Source organism: Amphiprion ocellaris, chromosome 2 (assembly GCF_022539595.1).
Source record: "Amphiprion ocellaris isolate individual 3 ecotype Okinawa chromosome 2, ASM2253959v1, whole genome shotgun sequence".
Taxonomy (NCBI): domain Eukaryota; kingdom Metazoa; phylum Chordata; class Actinopteri; family Pomacentridae; genus Amphiprion; species Amphiprion ocellaris.
Genome location: NC_072767.1, coordinates 21,515,362 through 21,533,531, shown reverse-complemented (window position 1 = coordinate 21,533,531; position 18,170 = coordinate 21,515,362). Strand labels below are relative to the sequence as shown.

At 40.2% G+C, this 18,170-nt stretch overlaps 1 protein-coding gene across 4 annotated transcripts in view; it reads right to left on the bottom strand.

Moving 5' to 3' along the window:
- tprb (translocated promoter region b, nuclear basket protein) overlaps window positions 1-18,170 on the bottom strand; it is a 25,125-nt gene extending 6,955 nt beyond the window's left edge. The window contains exons 1-40 of one of the 4 annotated variants that reach the window (XM_023293929.3): window positions 17,997-18,170; window positions 17,535-17,639; window positions 17,354-17,427; window positions 16,732-16,828; window positions 16,544-16,647; window positions 16,180-16,344; window positions 15,886-15,978; window positions 15,646-15,726; window positions 15,216-15,303; window positions 14,891-15,031; window positions 14,680-14,780; window positions 14,291-14,488; window positions 13,958-14,065; window positions 13,604-13,830; window positions 13,265-13,428; window positions 12,874-13,016; window positions 12,101-12,249; window positions 11,789-11,951; window positions 10,432-10,566; window positions 10,200-10,340; window positions 9,834-10,002; window positions 9,280-9,446; window positions 8,319-8,471; window positions 8,109-8,225; window positions 7,212-7,415; window positions 6,809-6,996; window positions 6,455-6,602; window positions 5,784-5,921; window positions 5,452-5,583; window positions 4,695-4,825; window positions 4,359-4,569; window positions 4,095-4,241; window positions 3,701-3,899; window positions 3,373-3,566; window positions 2,910-2,983; window positions 2,001-2,197; window positions 1,467-1,757; window positions 942-1,096; window positions 750-830; window positions 91-279 (exon numbers count right to left, since the gene is read on the bottom strand). In XM_023293929.3, coding sequence (XP_023149697.2) covers window positions 91-279; window positions 750-830; window positions 942-1,096; window positions 1,467-1,757; window positions 2,001-2,197; window positions 2,910-2,983; window positions 3,373-3,566; window positions 3,701-3,899; window positions 4,095-4,241; window positions 4,359-4,569; window positions 4,695-4,825; window positions 5,452-5,583; window positions 5,784-5,921; window positions 6,455-6,602; window positions 6,809-6,996; window positions 7,212-7,415; window positions 8,109-8,225; window positions 8,319-8,471; window positions 9,280-9,446; window positions 9,834-10,002; window positions 10,200-10,340; window positions 10,432-10,566; window positions 11,789-11,951; window positions 12,101-12,249; window positions 12,874-13,016; window positions 13,265-13,428; window positions 13,604-13,830; window positions 13,958-14,065; window positions 14,291-14,488; window positions 14,680-14,780; window positions 14,891-15,031; window positions 15,216-15,303; window positions 15,646-15,726; window positions 15,886-15,978; window positions 16,180-16,344; window positions 16,544-16,647; window positions 16,732-16,828; window positions 17,354-17,427; window positions 17,535-17,639; window positions 17,997-18,147 — 5,913 coding nt within the window. In that variant the 5' untranslated portion in view covers window positions 18,148-18,170. The remainder of the gene's footprint in view (window positions 1-90; window positions 280-749; window positions 831-941; window positions 1,097-1,466; window positions 1,758-2,000; window positions 2,198-2,909; window positions 2,984-3,372; window positions 3,567-3,700; window positions 3,900-4,094; window positions 4,242-4,358; window positions 4,570-4,694; window positions 4,826-5,451; window positions 5,584-5,783; window positions 5,922-6,454; window positions 6,603-6,808; window positions 6,997-7,211; window positions 7,416-8,108; window positions 8,226-8,318; window positions 8,472-9,279; window positions 9,447-9,833; window positions 10,003-10,199; window positions 10,341-10,431; window positions 10,567-11,788; window positions 11,952-12,100; window positions 12,250-12,873; window positions 13,017-13,264; window positions 13,429-13,603; window positions 13,831-13,957; window positions 14,066-14,290; window positions 14,489-14,679; window positions 14,781-14,890; window positions 15,032-15,215; window positions 15,304-15,645; window positions 15,727-15,885; window positions 15,979-16,179; window positions 16,345-16,543; window positions 16,648-16,731; window positions 16,829-17,353; window positions 17,428-17,534; window positions 17,640-17,996) is intronic. The other 3 variants (XM_023293930.3, XM_055014540.1, XM_023293931.3) reach the window with 3 other exon arrangements.

The window sequence follows — 18,170 nt, the reverse complement described above, 5'->3', positions numbered from 1 at the left end:
AACAGGAAACAAAGACATTTTTAAGGGAACTTTTTCATCATATTTAATGCCAGTTTAGGACCTTTTAAATGCACAGCACAAACTCTATACCTGCTCTTCTTCATCTTCATCCTCCTCTTCCTGGTCTTCATCACTCTCTGTGTCCGTTACTATGACGATCACTTCGTGCTGCAGCTGGTGAAGGGTGTCACTTTGGCTGAGGGTAACCTCTTGCTCCATCGCAATGGACTGAGAAGCTGAAGCTTCATCTGCTTCCTCCAACACTGGGAACTCCTCTGTCTGCAGGGTGATGAGCAGCAGATACAACATTCATTAATTTCAACTACTTTTGTTAATTACTGATAAAAGGCGTTTCCTATATGTCCTAAATTTATAGCGATATGAGATCACTTTATGGTTAAAGTGCAGCGGGCCAGAATTCTTCAAGTAGGTGACACAATGAGATGTTGACTGTAAAAACTTACAGGATATTTAGGAAAAATATCCTAACTTTGACTGACGAACCTCAAAACAATAGTGTTAATGGGAAAAATGAAGGAAGTAGTGAAACACTGAGGGTTTGTTACAGGTTTACTATTGCAATAAAACTGGCTGATAACCCTACTCTTATTTGCTTGTTTTTATCACAACAGAATATTATTAGAATAAATAATGTAGCATTATGACCTATAAAAGTAAAAACACATTTAACAGCATTCACAAAAGAAACTCATGAGAAGTTATAATTATTTTTGTCCGATTATGCAAACCTGGCTTGCCTCTGCACCATCTTGACCATCTGTTGGCACCACTCCTTCAGCCTCTGCACTGTCCTCAGCGAGCACCTCCTCCTAGGAAGACCACAGGACAATCAGAGCTGGACCAACAATTTTCCTTATAATGAAAAATAACAAAAACGCTTATGCTCCTGCAGATTTTCATGTGGTTTCCCTCCTCCTCACCTCAGGACCCACTCTCTGGATGATGCGCAGCTTCTTTGGTATAGGAGCCCTGGAGGTGTCTTCCTGTGTCGCCGAAGTTTCAGTGACCACAGTGTTGCTCTCCTCTTCTTCACGAGGCCTCTTGGACATCCCAGAGGTTCCTGGTGTTGCTGAAACTGGAGATACAGCATAGCTTATATTATGGAATTTCTTGGAGGCTAAAACAGTTATTTTAAAAATGTACCACACAGGAATTTTGGCTAAATGAAAATATTTTTAATGAATAAGCGGTATGTATGGATCCTACTGGGCAGGTCAAACAGTTATGCGGGTTTAAACCCAGATGTTAAATACAATATTATAACCACTTTATAATATGCACAGTAATTTCTTGACACTGAAGGTATTTTTCTGGATCATTCTTAACCTCTTTAAATAACCCTATACCATGCACATCCTATATTTTCCCAAATTAAAACAGTATTACAAAATTGTATTACTTTTCTGCATCCACCTATAATCATCTCAGCTTTCTCTGTTTCTCACCAGTGCCAAACACAGAGGAGGTGGAGGACGTTGAAGGCCATTCGACCTGCGAGCTAGGTGTCGCCTCAATCACCATAGGCGGTGGCTCCTGATTGGCTGGCTCAGTATGGGTCACACTCTGCTGCTGTGTTGGCTGAACAAATGCTGTGGCCTGTGTCTGGGTCTGCTGCACAGTCAGCATGGGGCTCGCTAATGTTGTCTGGACATTGGGGCTGGAGGAGCGCACAGAGCCACTGGCACTGCCGTACACAGTCACATGCTCCACCGGTGGGCCTTCAGTTGACTGCATGGCTGTTGAAAAGTACAGTGAAAAAAGATTTACCTAATTTAAGTCAAAATTAAAAATATTGTAAATTGTACCATACTTTATTTACTGAACCACCACCACATTTCAGTATACAACATTCGGATATGTTTCAGGGAACAGTCATAACCACATGACAATGTCTTTTTTTAAGCAAAGCTTAGGAGTGATAATCTGTTGGTTAGTTTCCCACTTTGGAAGAAGATTGTCTCTGAAACAATTTCACCTACCTTCCTGGGTCTCCACTTGTGTGGTGGGCATGACAGTAGCGGTGGGAGTTGGGGTGGGTACGGTAGCCGGGGTGATCATCGGTCTGATGCTTGCTCTTGGTGTGGGTTTGTTTCCTGGGTTGACGGGCTGTTTACTGGCTGTAGCAACTACAGGTGTTGGCTTAATGTTGGCAGTTGGAGGTTCCGAGGTGCTGGCACTGACAGAGGTAAGGACAAAGTACGTTTTAAGGATGTATCGAACACTATACTCTCTTCACCCCAGATTCAGACTACAACAGGTACACGTAGGTCTGCTAGCAGAGGGTGGCATTGCCCCTAACATCGAACACAGAAAGTCAAATGGGGCTGTGAATCTTCTAAAGACTGGCTGTGACTTTGCGCTTGTCATTGGCAATAGCAGATTGGACTGCAGCACTGCATGAATGATTATTGCTGAGGTGTACCGAGTAACATGGAATGGTCTGCCGCCTCCTGTCCCAAGCACAGTGGGTGGAGATGGCACAGCATTTCGGGAGAACTGGAATTTACCGACTGTGTTTGGGCACCGCAGATAGAAAGCATATACAAATCAAAGCACCTCCAAAGTCCAGCAGCTACTACTTTAATTTCAACTTGTGTATTTATGAATTAGGAAGGTTTCTATGATCATGATTCTCACTGCACAGCCTTTAACTTGTTTTCCTGATACATGGGTTGTCGGGCTGCACGTGGACGTCCACAGGAACATCGACAGACCCTCGTGGACTTGTGCAGATAAAGTTTACATTACACAGACACTTATGGACATGTGAAAAGCATAAAAAAGGTTGGGAAAAAAAGTGTGGTCACTTAAAATCTTTTATGTACTATGATGACCACTGACTCTGATTTGACGATTAATCTTACTGGCGTTTTTGTTTTAAATCATACCTGCCCCTGTCTGCAGCTGGGGTAGTCTTCAGACTGATCTGCCTTTGTTCTGTGCTCCTCTGCTGCTCTTGTGTCTTTTGTTTGGATTGAGAGACAAAACATAAAAGTTAAGGTAGATTTCATAAATCATGTCATTCGTCATCAAGAGTTATGAGAAAGTTATCAAAATGTACAGACGATTTCATTTTAAACCATAACACTGATGTAATCTCCCACTTTTTTGTTGAAACCAGTCAGCCTTTGCTCAAAGCTAGTTAATGACTGAACAAAAGTGCTGTGGTACTTTTCATGTTGGTTTGGTTTTAGCTTGCTTTTAATGCTTAATCAAGTTATCATGGATACTCATGTCTGCTGGATGAGGGTATAAAAATCAAAATAAAACATTTATGTTACTGCAAACTTGTATAATGAAAACACAAACTTTAAAAATGCCTGGCTTGTGAAAATGATACTGCACACTCACCTTGCTGGGACCTGCTTCAGGTGGTTCATCTCTTTGCTCTTGTCTCTCCTGTTGACCTCGCAGTTCTCTGAGTTCTCTCTCCTGTCGACTCAGACGGCCCTCATACTGAGACTTGAGTGCACTTACTCGCACTTCCAGCTCCTCTCGCTGCTGCTTTAACTGCTCATTTTCCTTCTGCAGTTGGTCTTTGGTGCCTTGATATAAAGTATTTAGGTGTGAGGTTTTCAATAAAACAAATGAGCAATACAACAAGAGTGGTAAAAGACAGAAAAGAAAACATAACTCACAGAAAATCTAAATTTTGGTTGTAATATAAGGACACACTCACCTATGAGCTGGTTGAGCTTCTGCTTAGCATTCACAAGAGTCTTCCTGGTCTTCTCCTCCTTCTCGGCCATCTGCTGCCTCAGTGTGTCCTCCTGAGAAGACTTATCCTGCAGTTCCTGCCTCAGCCTGTTCAGCTCTGCCTGCACCCTGGATGTCTGTTCCTGGGCATTACGCACCTCAGCCTCACGCTCTGTGACAACCTGCAGCAAGTGTGGAGCACTGTCAGAATACTGCCTTTTTGACAACTTTTTTTTTTCAGTAATGAAAGTTGTCAACTATGCAAGTTCGTCACATAGCAAGAAGAGTATCTCACTGCTAGAAGGCAAAGAAGAATATGACCCTGTCTAGTAGAAAAACTCTGTTAAAAGCTTTAGCTGACACTTGTGATGTTTAACCTTGTTGATGTTCTCCAGCTGTCCTTCCAGGTCTTTGGTTTTGCCTTCAGCCTGACTCAGAGAATCTCTGAGGCTCTGCAGCTCCTGAACCGAAGCTTGGCGAGCCTCTTCTTCTTGGGATGGGCCTGCTGTGGCTTCAGCTACCAGCTGGAGAATACGCAGTTTGACAGATCAACCTCAAAAGTGTCTGAAAGTGTCTGTTCATTATCAACTAAAATGCACAAAACAATTATGTAGTTATTTCAAGCTTTAGGAAACAACTACCTTGTCATGTTCCACCTTGAGCTCATCGTACTGGGTCTTGTAGCGCCGTCCAATTTTCTTAACCTGGGTGATAGTTCGCGCCTTCTCCTGGAGTTCCTGGTTCTTGGTCTCCAGCTCCTTCTTCAGTGTATTTCTCTCATCAGTAATCTTACTCGTATTGTCACGCAAGTTCTGTATTTGGTTCTGCAGGGACGTTGTGAAATTACTTGTCCTATTGAGAAGAATGAATTTGGGGACTAAATAGTAGGTCAGAACTGACATGACTGAAGAAAGGTCAACAAATTAACACTCACTATTATGCTCAGTTCAGCAGCTATATAATTCACAATCTCTCACCTGGCCACCTCTGCTTTAAGTCTGTTGTTCTCCTCAGTGAGTTGCTGGATGCGCTTAAGATTTGCCTCTTTCTCAGAATGTAGACGCTTGTACTCTTCTGGATCCGAGTCTTTCTGCTGGCTCACCAAATGCTACGAGAATATGAAACAGCTGAGCTAGTTGTGCAAACAGATCAAACATTAGAAGTACAACTTTTCTTAGAGTGCGGGACTTGAAAATATAAATGAACATAAGGGATCAAGAGACTTTACTGTCATTGTGCAGTACAAAGAAATTTGTAACAACATCGGTTACATTCAGGCCCGTTTTTAAAAAGTTTACACAATAATGATTAAGCCCTTCAGCAGCAGGTTAATTTCTGTTTTTCACAGGTCACCAAAATTTTTAACATGATTTCCATGGCAACATTCCCATATTGGTGCACTAGCAGTGATGCATTTTATGTCAACACGCATGAGTGGCTTGTCAGAGTTGAAAAGGAGAGCAACTGCAGCAACGGAGACGTGGTAGACTGCAGCAAATAAGAGTATGGTGGAAAACATAGGAAGGGTCCAATAAATGTTTCAGATACAAAAAGGGCACTTGATGTTCACAGAAATGATTACAATCTAATCTTTGTGTAATTATTCTTCCTGTCAGATGGGAGAAACCAAAATAGCTTCAACAAAAGAAATGTGGCAGAACATCCTATATTTTTCTGACTATGACAGGCCTCTTCATAGAAGAAGTATTGAATTAAGGTCTATTCTGCACTTACCTGAGTCCGAGCCTTCCAGCGCTTGATTTCATCTTCCAGTATCTTCTTCTCTGCCTGCAGGATGCCGCTCTTCTCACTTAGCTCAGAGTTAGCCTGCTGCAGTGGCATGATGTCTGACTCCAGCTTTTGGACCTGAAACACATGACATAATGTAAATGTAACCACCTACAATAATGCAATCATTAAGTAATGAGAGTGCACAAAACATGAATGTTTTAAGTGGTGAATGCACATAACTTTAACCATACTTTCATTTAATGTTGCAAAACAGAAAATATTTTTAGAGAATAGCATAGTACAGAAATGCACATCATAATTAACTATTAACACACCTTTGCTTGAGTTTGCTGCAGTTCTTGCTCCATCTTGTCCTTCTCCTCTCTCAGCGTTTTGTTGGACTCTACTAGGATGCTCATAGTTTCTGTCTTCTTCATCAGCTCGTCGTGCTGAGCCAGGGTCTTTGCTGTTACCTAAGACAGGTTAGCACTGGGGTTTCAATTTCATGTCGTATAAAGCAGATTTGACGGCTACGGGCGAGGTTACAGTTATTTGTATATTTGTGTCCACTAATTCAATCTTGTCAATCTTTATCTTTATTGGTCATTGCACATTTTCATATACAACGAAATTTCATTTGAGCTGCCCTGCCAATGACAGCTCCGGCTGCTGCGCAGTGCTGCGCGCACCTTTCTTGAAGAAAAAAAGAAAAAGGACATGTTGGGATCTGGGTAGGGATTGCAAAGGGTAAAAGAAAAAAAAATAAAAATTTGTGTTTCAGTAAGCAACATATCTTTGGTCTGACCTTGACCTCCTTGGAGTAAAGTGAGCAAATGCAGAATCATTCTCCATGGCTCAATATAAAGGACAGGTAAAGACATTCTGTAGAAGAGGCTCTGTAGTGGAGCCAACTGTATAGCTGACTTGTGAGCTCCATAAAGCTGCAATGTAGTAATCTAACCTTTTTAACTGCAAAACAAAGGAGCTGACACATATAAAAACCTACCTGCATCCTCTCCCTTGCAGCACTCAAACTGTCCTGCACCTCCTTCAGCTCTCGTTCCAGATGCTCGACCCTCAAACGGTGACGCAAACTCTCCCCCTGGGCAACCTCAAAACGAGACTCTGCAATCTCCTTTTCCCGACGCACAAACCTGCGATAGAGACCAGGAACCAAAGATGCTAGAAATACTAAAAACATGAATGAGCAGTCAAGGGCAGTATAACCAATGAAAATGTTAACAACAGTAACTTACTAGTATCCAATACCATTTTTTGGACTGTTTTTTCAGTTTACTAACATAGATTTGATGGGCTAGACTCCCTTAGCACAAGAAAGCATTGAAGATAAATGTGTTACCTGAGAATCTCAAGGAGTTGGTCTTGAGATTTTCCCTCCTCAGTCAGAGAAACGTTCAGGGAACTGTCACCGGCAGCACGCTGCAAATTGTCAGCCATCTTACTGCTCATCGTCTGGATTTGCTCATGTAGGAGGGAGTTCTGCTTCTGCAACTCCTCATAGCGGCTCTCCATCTTAGACATCTCTTCCTGCAAGATGAGGAAAAAAATCTAACTGTGACAACTCATTTCAGCAAAAAAAAACTAACTACTGAATGAATACAGTAATCCAACAGCCTTGTGATGAAGGGTTTTGTTAGGCTTACAACACTCAGATGTTGGATGAAACTTTCCTGTTATTTTGCAAACTTAACATCAATATATCTAATGTAGTCTGGTCACAGCTGTATATCTATAAAACCTACCTTGAGGATCTTTTCCTGCTCTTCCCAGGAGACCCTGGCTTCCAGCAACTCAGCACTGATCCTCTGAGCTCTCTCCTCTAGCTGGTGTCTGAGCTCACTGGCCTGCAGTGCCTGAGCCTTCGCAGCCTGCAGGGCTTCCACATCTGCTGCATGCAGCATCATCTCCCGCTCATACTTATCTTGAGCTTCAGCAGCCAACTTAGCCTTGAGGGTAGAGAAAGATTTGATATCATCTTCTTGTATTCTATTTCAGCGATTCATTTTCATATCAGCAGTTCATCTTCTTTAATGTTTCACTAAATCTACAATTTAAGCAAAAAAAATGCTCCCAACTGGAGTTTTCTTTTTTTGTTAAAATGCAATATTAAATAGAAGGCACACATTAATAAATAAGGAACAGACTAGAATCAGTGTAAAGTCTTTACAAAGACTTGACCAGTGCAACTGAAGCTTCATGGTCAAATCATCTGTTGCTGGTTATAAAATAGGTGCATTGTTTAGGATCTTTCAGTGCTTGATCCTTCATAGCATCTGGTTGGCAGTTTTACTAGATGCTGAGAGTTGTACAGATGGACGTTTGTAAAAATTTCTTGATGCTTGTAATTTATGCTCCTGATAAAACGGCCAAGTACTTCTCAAATATGGCTGGTTGTAAAGAGGGATATTTTATGAAACTGACAAGTTAGGAGTACAAGGAAATATGGCAGCATTTGGAGAGCATATTTAGCATGAATTTTCTCTGGAGTTATTTTAGAATAGACACCAAATGATTGCTTAACCGAATGCTTAACTGACTTAATGATGATTATTATTGACCCTAACAGGAATACTCTTACCAGAAAGTGATTATTTTTATGTTCTAACATTAAAAATGTACAGTTTTATTATCCAGCTTACCTGCTCCTGGCTGTCCTGTACAGCCTGCTGTTGCTGGGTCTCAGCTACTGCCACTTGCTGGAGCGCTGCCTGATGATCTGATTGGGCACTGCTTAGACTTCTCTTCAGAATATTAATCTAAATAGACACACCAAACCCAAATAACAATACGTATAAATATACATTTATGGTATACATATATTGATTGAAGCACAGTACAGGATTTCATACCTGATCCTCCAGAGAGGAGAGGGCTCTCCTCTTCTGCTCCTCCAAGTCTTGCTTCTCTTTCTCTGCTTCCAGGAGCTTTACTTCCAGCCTGCGGTGCTGCTCCTCAGCCTCCTTCATACGAGTCTCAATAGATGAACGTGCCTGCTCCGTTACCTGGTTATTAGGCATTTAAAATACAAGAAGTTTGTGGAAATGTACCAAAATGTTTTCAAAGCTAAACACTAGAACACACGTATACTCATTTAACATCTTTAAAACTTTACTACTTGAGTGGCAATACAAGCAAGATATATAAAAGAAATTATTTTTGGTTACTTGTAACATCATGTGTAATATTAAATGACAAAAAAAATCCTTTTAGTCTAAGAAAGACTGTGTTTCTACACATAATATTAGGTATTCCGTGATGAATGTGTGTTTGGTATTAATAAATCACCAAAAACTATCGAGGTGTCACATATAAGTCTGCTAGCAGATAGTCACATCGTCCCTAACATCCAACTCAGAAAAACACATTGGGCTCCTGTGAATTCTTCAAAACACTGTGCATTTGCGCTTTTTACAGGATATTGCTGATGTGTGCTGAAGTGAAAAAGTAAGTAGTTAGTGAAAACAAAGAGGCAATGGAGTACCCCCTGTCTCCTTTTGGCCCCTAACTGACTATGTATCATCTGATATCACATCTATATCATTTGTATTTTTATATAAAGTTAAAATGTTTAAGAACTAAAACTTAACTGACAAAAAATAATCTTGCAATTTGCTTACCAACAAACCTTCTCCCTTTCTTTCTATCTGATCAACACCGTGGGCTTATAAATGTAATGGTAAAACATCTGTCTCCAGTACAAACTTTCAGCAATTTTACCCATTTACATCTTTTTTGTGGTTGCACTGAATTGTTGTATGAGAAGAGGAACACTTCACAGTTTGTGGTTTGTGCCATGATTGTGTCCCCAACCTGTTTCTCTTTGTCCAGGGACTCCTCCAGGCTCTGAGCCATGGCTCTGTACTGCTCCATGCTGGAGGTGGCTGCCCTGAGGCTCTCCGCCAGCTCCTCTGCCCTGGTTTCAGCCAGCTGCAGGCGGCCTTGTAGGTCCTCCCTGTCTTGATCTGAACTCTGCAAGCCTTTAAGTGAGAGATGGAGATGACAGTCAGTAAATGATTTTAGGAGGCAAGGATGCATTATGGAGTAATAAAAATACCATTGCATTGTTACAAGTCTGTGCTTAAAACCCACAAACTTTTGAAAGAGCATGGTTTAGACATTTTACTGGCTTCTTTTACTGGATCTCGTATAAACAGGAACTAGTGAGACTATAGCATCCATACAAAAGTAGGTTAAGACTAAAACTAGGTCAGTCCCGAACACTGGACAGTTGTAAACTGTAAACAATTTACTTGAGTCTTATTATTTTCCCAAATATACAAACTAATATTTTAATGCACATTTTAATGCACAACAATTACGCTGAAAATAATCTTAAAAGAAACTACAAAATATTCAACGCCTACCTCTGATGATAGGTGTGGATGGGGAGCTCAGATTGTGACGTGCTTCAAAGCTGCCTTGCTGTCCCCTGAGGCTGTTGAGCTCCAACTCGGCAGCATTCAGCAGCTCCTTGGTTTTCTGTTGTAAAGTCACCTGTGTCTCAAACTGCCTCTTTGTATCCATTAATTGGACCTGTGCATGAGAAATGAGTTACATTAAGAAATACAGTATCTGTAAATTCCTTTCTGTCCTTTAGACCTCATCAACTTTTGGCCTTAAAAAAAGTGTCTGCAGTCAGGCTCTTAAGATATGACCTACAGTTTTGATGCTTTTGGGTAAAATCCTTTATCTTAAATCAATGCAGGAAAAGGGGTTTATTTGATGCTTACTTCCTGGTTTCTGCTGAGCAGGTGGCGCTGTTCCACTTCATGTTCAAGCCTCTTCTGGAGCTGTGAGATTTCTCGTTCCTGCTTCTCAAGCTGGCTGTTGAGACGCTGACGTGTATCAGTCTCTGAACGCTCAAGAGTGGCCTAGAAGAACAGAGCAGTTACCATTTTGAGGTTTGTTCACGTGTATGTGTGAGAGAGTCAGACAATAAGTAAAAAATCACTTTTAGATTACCTGAATAGCCTGAAGGTTGGTCAGCAGCAGGTTCTGGCTCTGTTGTTGACTCAGGATTGTCTCTTTCTCTTGATTCAGCCTGGACTCTACTAGCTTAAGCATATCTCTTTCCTTACGCAGGTTCTCAGCACGGCCCTAAAATGCACAATAAGGTAAGTCTATGGTATCTGTTTCAGCATTTCTCCAAGCAGTGACACATTTCAAATCAAACACAACTGTAATTTACTTTGAGACTGATAACGACACTAATTCAGGTGGCCCCTATACCCTCTCACTTCATCACCAAGTCTAACTCATGGCTGTGTGTCTCTTAGATTCTCTGAAGGAGTGGGGTACAAACACATTGGCAAGCTTTGGGAAGCTCCTGCCTTTCTCTGATTGAGACAGGATCTTTCAATCAGCATTGTAGCTATTTATACGGCTTTTAGATTGATATATTCAGTTGACTTCATGTGTTTAAAGAATGAATAATAAAACATTCCATAATGTTCCAACTTGTCTTTGTTGCTATCATCTTTCTTGTTCATTATTATTACCGTAATTATAACAACAATAAAAATAAACTTTATTTAGGCACTTTTTAAAAAGTAGAAAGTCTTGTACAGGGAAAAAATCTTGTAAAAATAATGAAATCATGAAATAAAATTCAGCCACAAAATTACAGCGGACAAATAAACATTATTTTATCATACGGTGTCTTGTGACTTCTTGTGTTTGCATTCATTATTTTCACAAATGTTTTTGTATTTCATAAAATATTTTGTCTTTTTTTTTTTTGCTGTGTTAGACATGAGAAAAAACTTACAGGTTATAAATAGTCATTTATTATTATTATTATTATTATTATTATTATTATTATTATTATTATTATTATTATTATTACTATTATTATTACTATTATTATTATTATTATTATTATAAATGTTAATAAAGAACAACAAAGAAGGTAAGAATGAAGTCAAGGGGAATCATTTCAGAACATTATTTCATACTATTCTTTCACACAATGCAAAGCTAATATCTTTGAAATGTTTTCACTAAAGCCATTTAGTTATATTTACTACTGAGGTAGTCCTTGTGAAATAACCACATAGAACCTGTATTTGAAGGTGTTTGGAGTTTTCTATGCCCCAACATAAAGCAGGTGCTGCACTTGCAATGAGTGAGGTTTTTAAGTCTGTATCAATGCAGACTCCATGTTTGCGGACTTTATTACACTCTCACTTAATGCTAGTTGGTTTGGAATGGTACTTAACGTGATGGACCCTTACCAAGAAAGCACAAGCGATGTGCAAGTAAGTAGTGTCCAGGTAGTGAACTTGGTCTCAGTCACACACATGAAAATGGAAACACAAACCTCAGCCATAGTGAGCTTCTCCTTGGCAGCTCTCAGATCCTCATTTAGTGTGTGGCTGGTCTGCTCAAGCTTCTGTGTGGCAGCAGACATCTTCTGCCCTTTCTCTCTTAGAGAGGCAATCTCTTTCCTGTAGCCCTCAACGTTGTCCTGGAGCATCTCATACCTGAAATTGCAGAAGTGGACGTCACTTTTTGAGGCCAGTGAACACATGTAAAACCAATGGCCAAGTGTTGTTTGAATTAAAGTTACATTGGAACAGTAGGTACAATTCATATCTTACAAATCCTACTGTTCCTGTTTTTTCAACCTTACCTCTTGGAGGCAAACTCTAGCTGGGTAGATATCTTGGCATTTTGGGAGCGGAGGTCAGAGAGCTGCTCCTGTAGCTTCTCGTTGTGCTCGGTCATTGCCTTACCACTTTCCATGCGTTCCTTCTTATAGCTGGAGAACACCTCCTGCAACTGCAAATCCAACCACATATTTTCATTTACTTCCACAGCAGAGTTAGTTTTGCTGACAGAGTGTTTTTTATGGGGCACAAATTAAACGTTACCCCTTCCTTTGATCTATTACTAACTCTGTAATCAAACGTTAATCCCTAGTTGTGAGAGTTCAATTAATTGGGCATATATCTGTAGTTCAATAATCTTGACAGAATTTCATTTTCTGCTGACCATTTAATAAATAAGAAACAAGAATCACTGACTTTTCAGAAGTGATGCAGTGTCTAACGAAACAAATAAATATTTACACTGACATTAAAGTTATAATTCTTTGCTTCACAAGCAAAAAATACAAGCTTGCGTACATTGCATCAAAATTGCAAATATCGTTCTATATAATCAAATATGTAAAAGTAATAGACTTCCTAATGTAGGCACACTGCCATCTGGTGGCCAACATAACCCATACCATACCATAACCCAATCTTGTCACATACAAAGGTGAGCCTTCACTCAAATGTTGATCCGCAGGTAGTCTCTCAGTAAGAAAGAGAAATTGGGAGGACTGAAGTCATGAAACTGCTTCATGGGCAACTGTCAAACATCTCACAATTCCAGCCTTGTGGCAGATGCAGCACTCACCTGTCGCAAAGCTGCCTTGGCCTCCAAAACTTCAGCAGACTCTGTAGCCATGGAGACGAGTGCAGTGGGCGTCCCTGTAGTGGGAGTGGCGGCAGGTGAACGTCGGGGGGTAGAGGTCAGAGAGAACTCCTCAGGTGGTGCACCTTAAGGACAAACAATCAGGAGTTTAGACACGCAAGTAGAATAGTAACAACACTATTGTGGCTAAGGATAAAGGACATTTTAAGATCCAACTGAAATCACACTTTAAAATGCTAAATAACCATAATTACATCCATTATTATTACATCAAATCATTAATCTCCCCTCCTTTGTGTTACAAAGAGGTAAAGGTGCATGTTCTGAGCTGTTTTTCTTGCATATCACTTTATCTCTCTCTTGCTTGCAATACCTTGTTGTGGGAAGCTGACTCCTGTTGCCTGAGCCAGTAACACGCGGTACATGTCCCTCTGCCTCACGATGGACTCCGTCATCTTTACCTGCTGGCTGCGCTGTTCCTTCAGAGACTCCAGCTCAGCCTGAGCTTTCTCCAAACTCTGCTCCAGCTCCCCTCGCCTGAGACAGTATATTGCAATTAGCCCCACTGACAGACTGATCTCTTTGGTTACTGACAAATGTGTGCTTATTAATACAAAATGTAGGCTAAAATAGCATTTTGGGTATTTGTTGTTTGCTACTCTTGTTCATCAACATTTTTTGTCACAACTGCGATGATAACATTGTAACATACTTATTGCCAGTGGCCTCGAACTCCTCTTTCTCTTGGGCATCACTGAGCTCTCTCAGTGCTACAAGAAGACGCTGGTTCTGCTTCTGAAGCTCCTCTACACTGCGGAAGGTCACCAAGTGCTGGCTGATCACCTCTGATGTGCTGCTGACATCGGCTGAGCTCACCTCCTCGTCATGAAGCACATGGTTTCCACGAGCTTCTTCTAGCTCAATCAGCAGCACACGCACCTGGCAAGTATGACAAACAATTGGACAGAAAGTAAGAATTTTGATTTTGATGATCGATTGTCTTTAATTCTGAAAAAAAAAAAAAAGCCAATCACAATCCTGGAATAAAAAAAGAGCTTTATCCCACCTGCTGAGCCATGTCTGCCAGCTGGAGTTCACATCTCTGGTTCTCTCTCTCCAGGACTGAGGAGCGTTTGTTGGCCTCATCAGCCTCATTCTGCAGGCGATGAACCTCCTGTAACAAACACACATAATTCAAATGATTTGGCATTGATTACTTTAAATCCAAATGGTAGTGAGTGGTATGGAATGCACTATTTACTAACCATGTTAACTGTTTTCACATCGTTGTATAAAAAGTATTCATTGAATGAATTACAAAATTTCCTCAATGCAACTCAAGCAAATTTCATTAACTGGAAAACCCCATTCCACATACATACTGGTCTGCACTACACACCTTAACAGCCTGCTCCAGCTTGGCAGAAAGACTGGCCACAGACTTCTGCATACGCTCATGCTCATCCCGCTGCCGTTTGAGGATTGGCGCTTTCGCTTCGACTTCCTGCACAATGTCGTCTAGATATTTGTTGACCCGCTTGTTCTCCAGACGCTCCAACTGCAGCTGCTCCTGGCTCTCCACATATGCTGTATACAACTGAAAAAACATGTCGTCTCATGTCAAAATAGGATAAAGCTAAGAGAAAGCAGCTGTGTCATGCTGTTACTTCAACACAACGGCATAAGAAATTAGCACAAGCAAGACATTACAACCATTGTGGAAGCATGTAACACTTTTGCATGTTTTATTTGAGTGCAATATGAGTGTTGAAAAGAAGCTTTACATACCTCAGTCAGCTTCATTCCAGGTTTTATCTTGGAAACAGCGGCTGCTGTTGGTGACATTGTCATTTGCTCCTCTGTCAGGACAGCTGCTGTACCAACAGGGCCTTCGCAGAAACAGAAAGGGGCATATTGTAAATCATGTATTTGAGGAAAATTACAAGGTGTAATCCCATATTAAAAAGACAAAAACTGGACTAGAATCAACGCAACTGACCTCGAAGTTTAGAGCTTGACAGCAGTTTGTTGGCATTGTCCAGCTCTCTCTCAAGGCTCTGAATCCTGTCCTTTAACTCGCCAACAGTCGTGTCTGTGGCACCATTCATTTTTTGACACTTTTCCTCAAGAGCCTTGTTTGCTGTGGAGGAATGGAGAAATTGTTGTGGAATATCAACAACTGGATACTAAGTTAGCAATTAGTCACAAATCTAGAACACTAAGTTAAGCATAGTAAGACACTGTCATTCTCGGGATAAATCAAGTACCAAATAATGGGAATAGCAGTTTATGGTTATAAAGGTCATTCTGTGACAGCTTTGTACCTTCTCCAGCGTCTTTTAGAAGCTTATGCAGCTCCTCCACTGCTTGACTCAGTTCTTCACTTTTTGCATCAGAATCTGCTGCTGCTCCCTACCAGAGCAAACTTATTGGTGAACAAAAATACTCTGCGAGAAGGGACGCAGTTAATCATTTCGGTCACTGTAAACAGAAAGCTTGATAAAACTAAAAGAAAACATTTACATTAACATATGTTGTATCGCACCTCCCATTTGAACTGTTGTTAGAAAAATAATTCTCACAAATTACCTATTTAAATTTTATCCTAAGAAAACTCATCTATATGATTAAGATAAAAGTCACAGAGTATAGTAGTTGCATAATTTGAAGTTGTGAAACAGTGACACTTGAAGCTAGAGCTAATGTTCTTATGACACACAGTAACAGGTGGCTTACTTTCACACATTTACATACCTTGTATAAATTTGAAAGCTTAATGTTGGCATTCAGCTCATTTGTGAACTTCTCCTCCATGGTGGTGTGTTGCTCCTTGGCCTAAAATAAGTAAATATTCAGCCACTCGCCTTAATGAAAACATTTCACCACAAGTGCATCACTACTAAAGTAAACTAATGTTTTTGCTGCAAAATATACATTGCAACAAAGTAACATACTGTGTCTATTTAAGACTACAATAGCTGAAAACACACATACTTCTTTCAGTTTACTGATCATATCCTCATTTTGTTTTTGAAGATGCTCATTTGAAGTCTTCAAACCTGCCACTTGATCTTGGAGTTTGTTCACCTGGCAATCACAGGGATAAAAAACAGCAAAGAGAAAGTTAACATGAGTGTTGACGGAACGTAACTATTAAAGATTTGAACTGCAAAGTCTGCAGTAATCTACATGTCCATGAACCTCAGCAAGTCCCACAAAATGCTTCAAGATCTGACTACAATTTTTGACACAGTTACTGTAAAATGTAAACACAGACAAGAGACTTACCTCATCATCTTTATTCTCCAGAGCGCATTTCAGCTCCAGGATCTCGTTACCCTTTTGCCTGGACAGGGACAGCAGTTCTTCACTTTTGGCCTTAAGCTCCTCATTCAGCCAAGATGTTTGGCCATGTAGCAGCTCTTTCTCTTGTTCCATACGCTTCTCCTTGTACTGGAAAGGCAAACAACCACAACTTCAATCAGTAATTTGCTTATAAGGACAAATGAAAAAGGTAGAATAGATGAATAAATAAATAAAATGAAAACAAATACATGAAAATAGAAGGATAAACTGTTTACAAAGTCATTTCCTCTGCAGGCCAGGCTGGTGTTAACATGTTCAATCAATATGAAAATAGAAAATAACTCACTTTGATGTTGACTTCAGCTGCTTCAAGTTCATCTAATTTCATTTGCAGAGCCATCTTAGAGGTGTTTACTTCCACCAACTTGTCACTGAGTTGCCTCACATCATCTAGTGGAGCAAAGTAATATTAGTACAAACTCTTCACGTCATTTCAAGAGTATGAACTCTCTTAGATAATTTATATCCCCATACCATTTAAATGTTCTACTTCCAAGGATCTCCTGTCCAGTGTTCGCACAAGTTCTCGCTTTTCTGTCTCCAGTTCCTCTTTGCCTTTTGACAGCAAGGTCTAAACAAATGCAGTATTTCAACCACGGTGATTACAAATGAAATGCAACCTATAAGTTATATCTGGCATACTGCTGATATCAATGTAACTGTTAAATTCACCAGTCAATACATTTTTGCAAAATCTCCAATGCATAGAAATAAATGATAACCAAAACTACATCATGCAAACCACCAACAAACTTGTTAGCAAACGTCTACTGTTCTAAAAGGCCAACAAGAGATGGTTTTCATACATGTGTGGAAATTTGTGTTGACAAAGGCATGTTAAAATTAAATTGTGAACAACTGTATCATCACGGCTTGTTAGTAATAAATAAACCCATCTGTAAACACCTATCAGTTACATTAATTTTACAATAGTGTTTCATCTGCTACTCAGCCATCACTAGAGGAAGTTTTTAGGTTTTAATCCTTACAAATTCCATAAAATGTAGCAGCACCAAATCATATTGCCTATAACGGGGTATAAGTAACCCTGCAACTAACAGTTTGATGATCAGCATGGCTGTTTTGCTTGACTTACCTGCTCTGATGACAACCTCTCCTGGGCTGATTCATATTCGCTGTTCTTCACTCGTACACTTTTGAGTTCCTCGCCTAAAGAACAGATTTTTGATGAAAATCATTATCGTGAAAAAATGCAATCCAATGAAACGGCGTCAAATTTAAGTCTGTATATAATACAATAACAAGTAAACTCTTACCGAGCTTGGTAAACTCTTCTTTGAGTTTATGATGTTCTTGAGTCTGGGACAAAAATTCTTCCTGACATTGAGCAAGCTGTTTAACTTTTTCAAAGAACTGTTGCTCTGTAAAGAGAAGGTCAATGAACAAGTTAACATTACTGGTGAAAATCTACTAGCGTTGCTTACTGTTCAGTGTCATCTTATTTACGTCAAAACTCAGAGGTTAGCGCAGGGGTGAGCTAGTGCTAGCATAAGTTAGCTTCACATGGTGGTTACTGATAAGCTGCAGTTTACCCAAACGTTAACGGTAGTACACATCCCCAGAGCAGTTGGTAGACGTTAGGACGGCGTGTGGGTAATATGTTATTCAAAGAAACCGTATATAAACTGACTTTAGCCCGCACGCCAACAGGTTTGCATGGCGAGCAAAGCCAAACATTTTAGCACCGTTAGCTAGCAACATAACAGACAATAACTCACCGCTGTCAACCCGATATTGCTCCTGATGCGCTTTTAATGAGTCTATTTCATATTGCTGGTCTGAAAGAATTCTCTCGAGTTTGTTTTGAAGTGTTTTTGGTAGTTTGGATATCTCCGAACCTTCCAGCTCCTGCAGCAGAAGTGCCGCCATTTTTCCGACAACAATACGGGCAC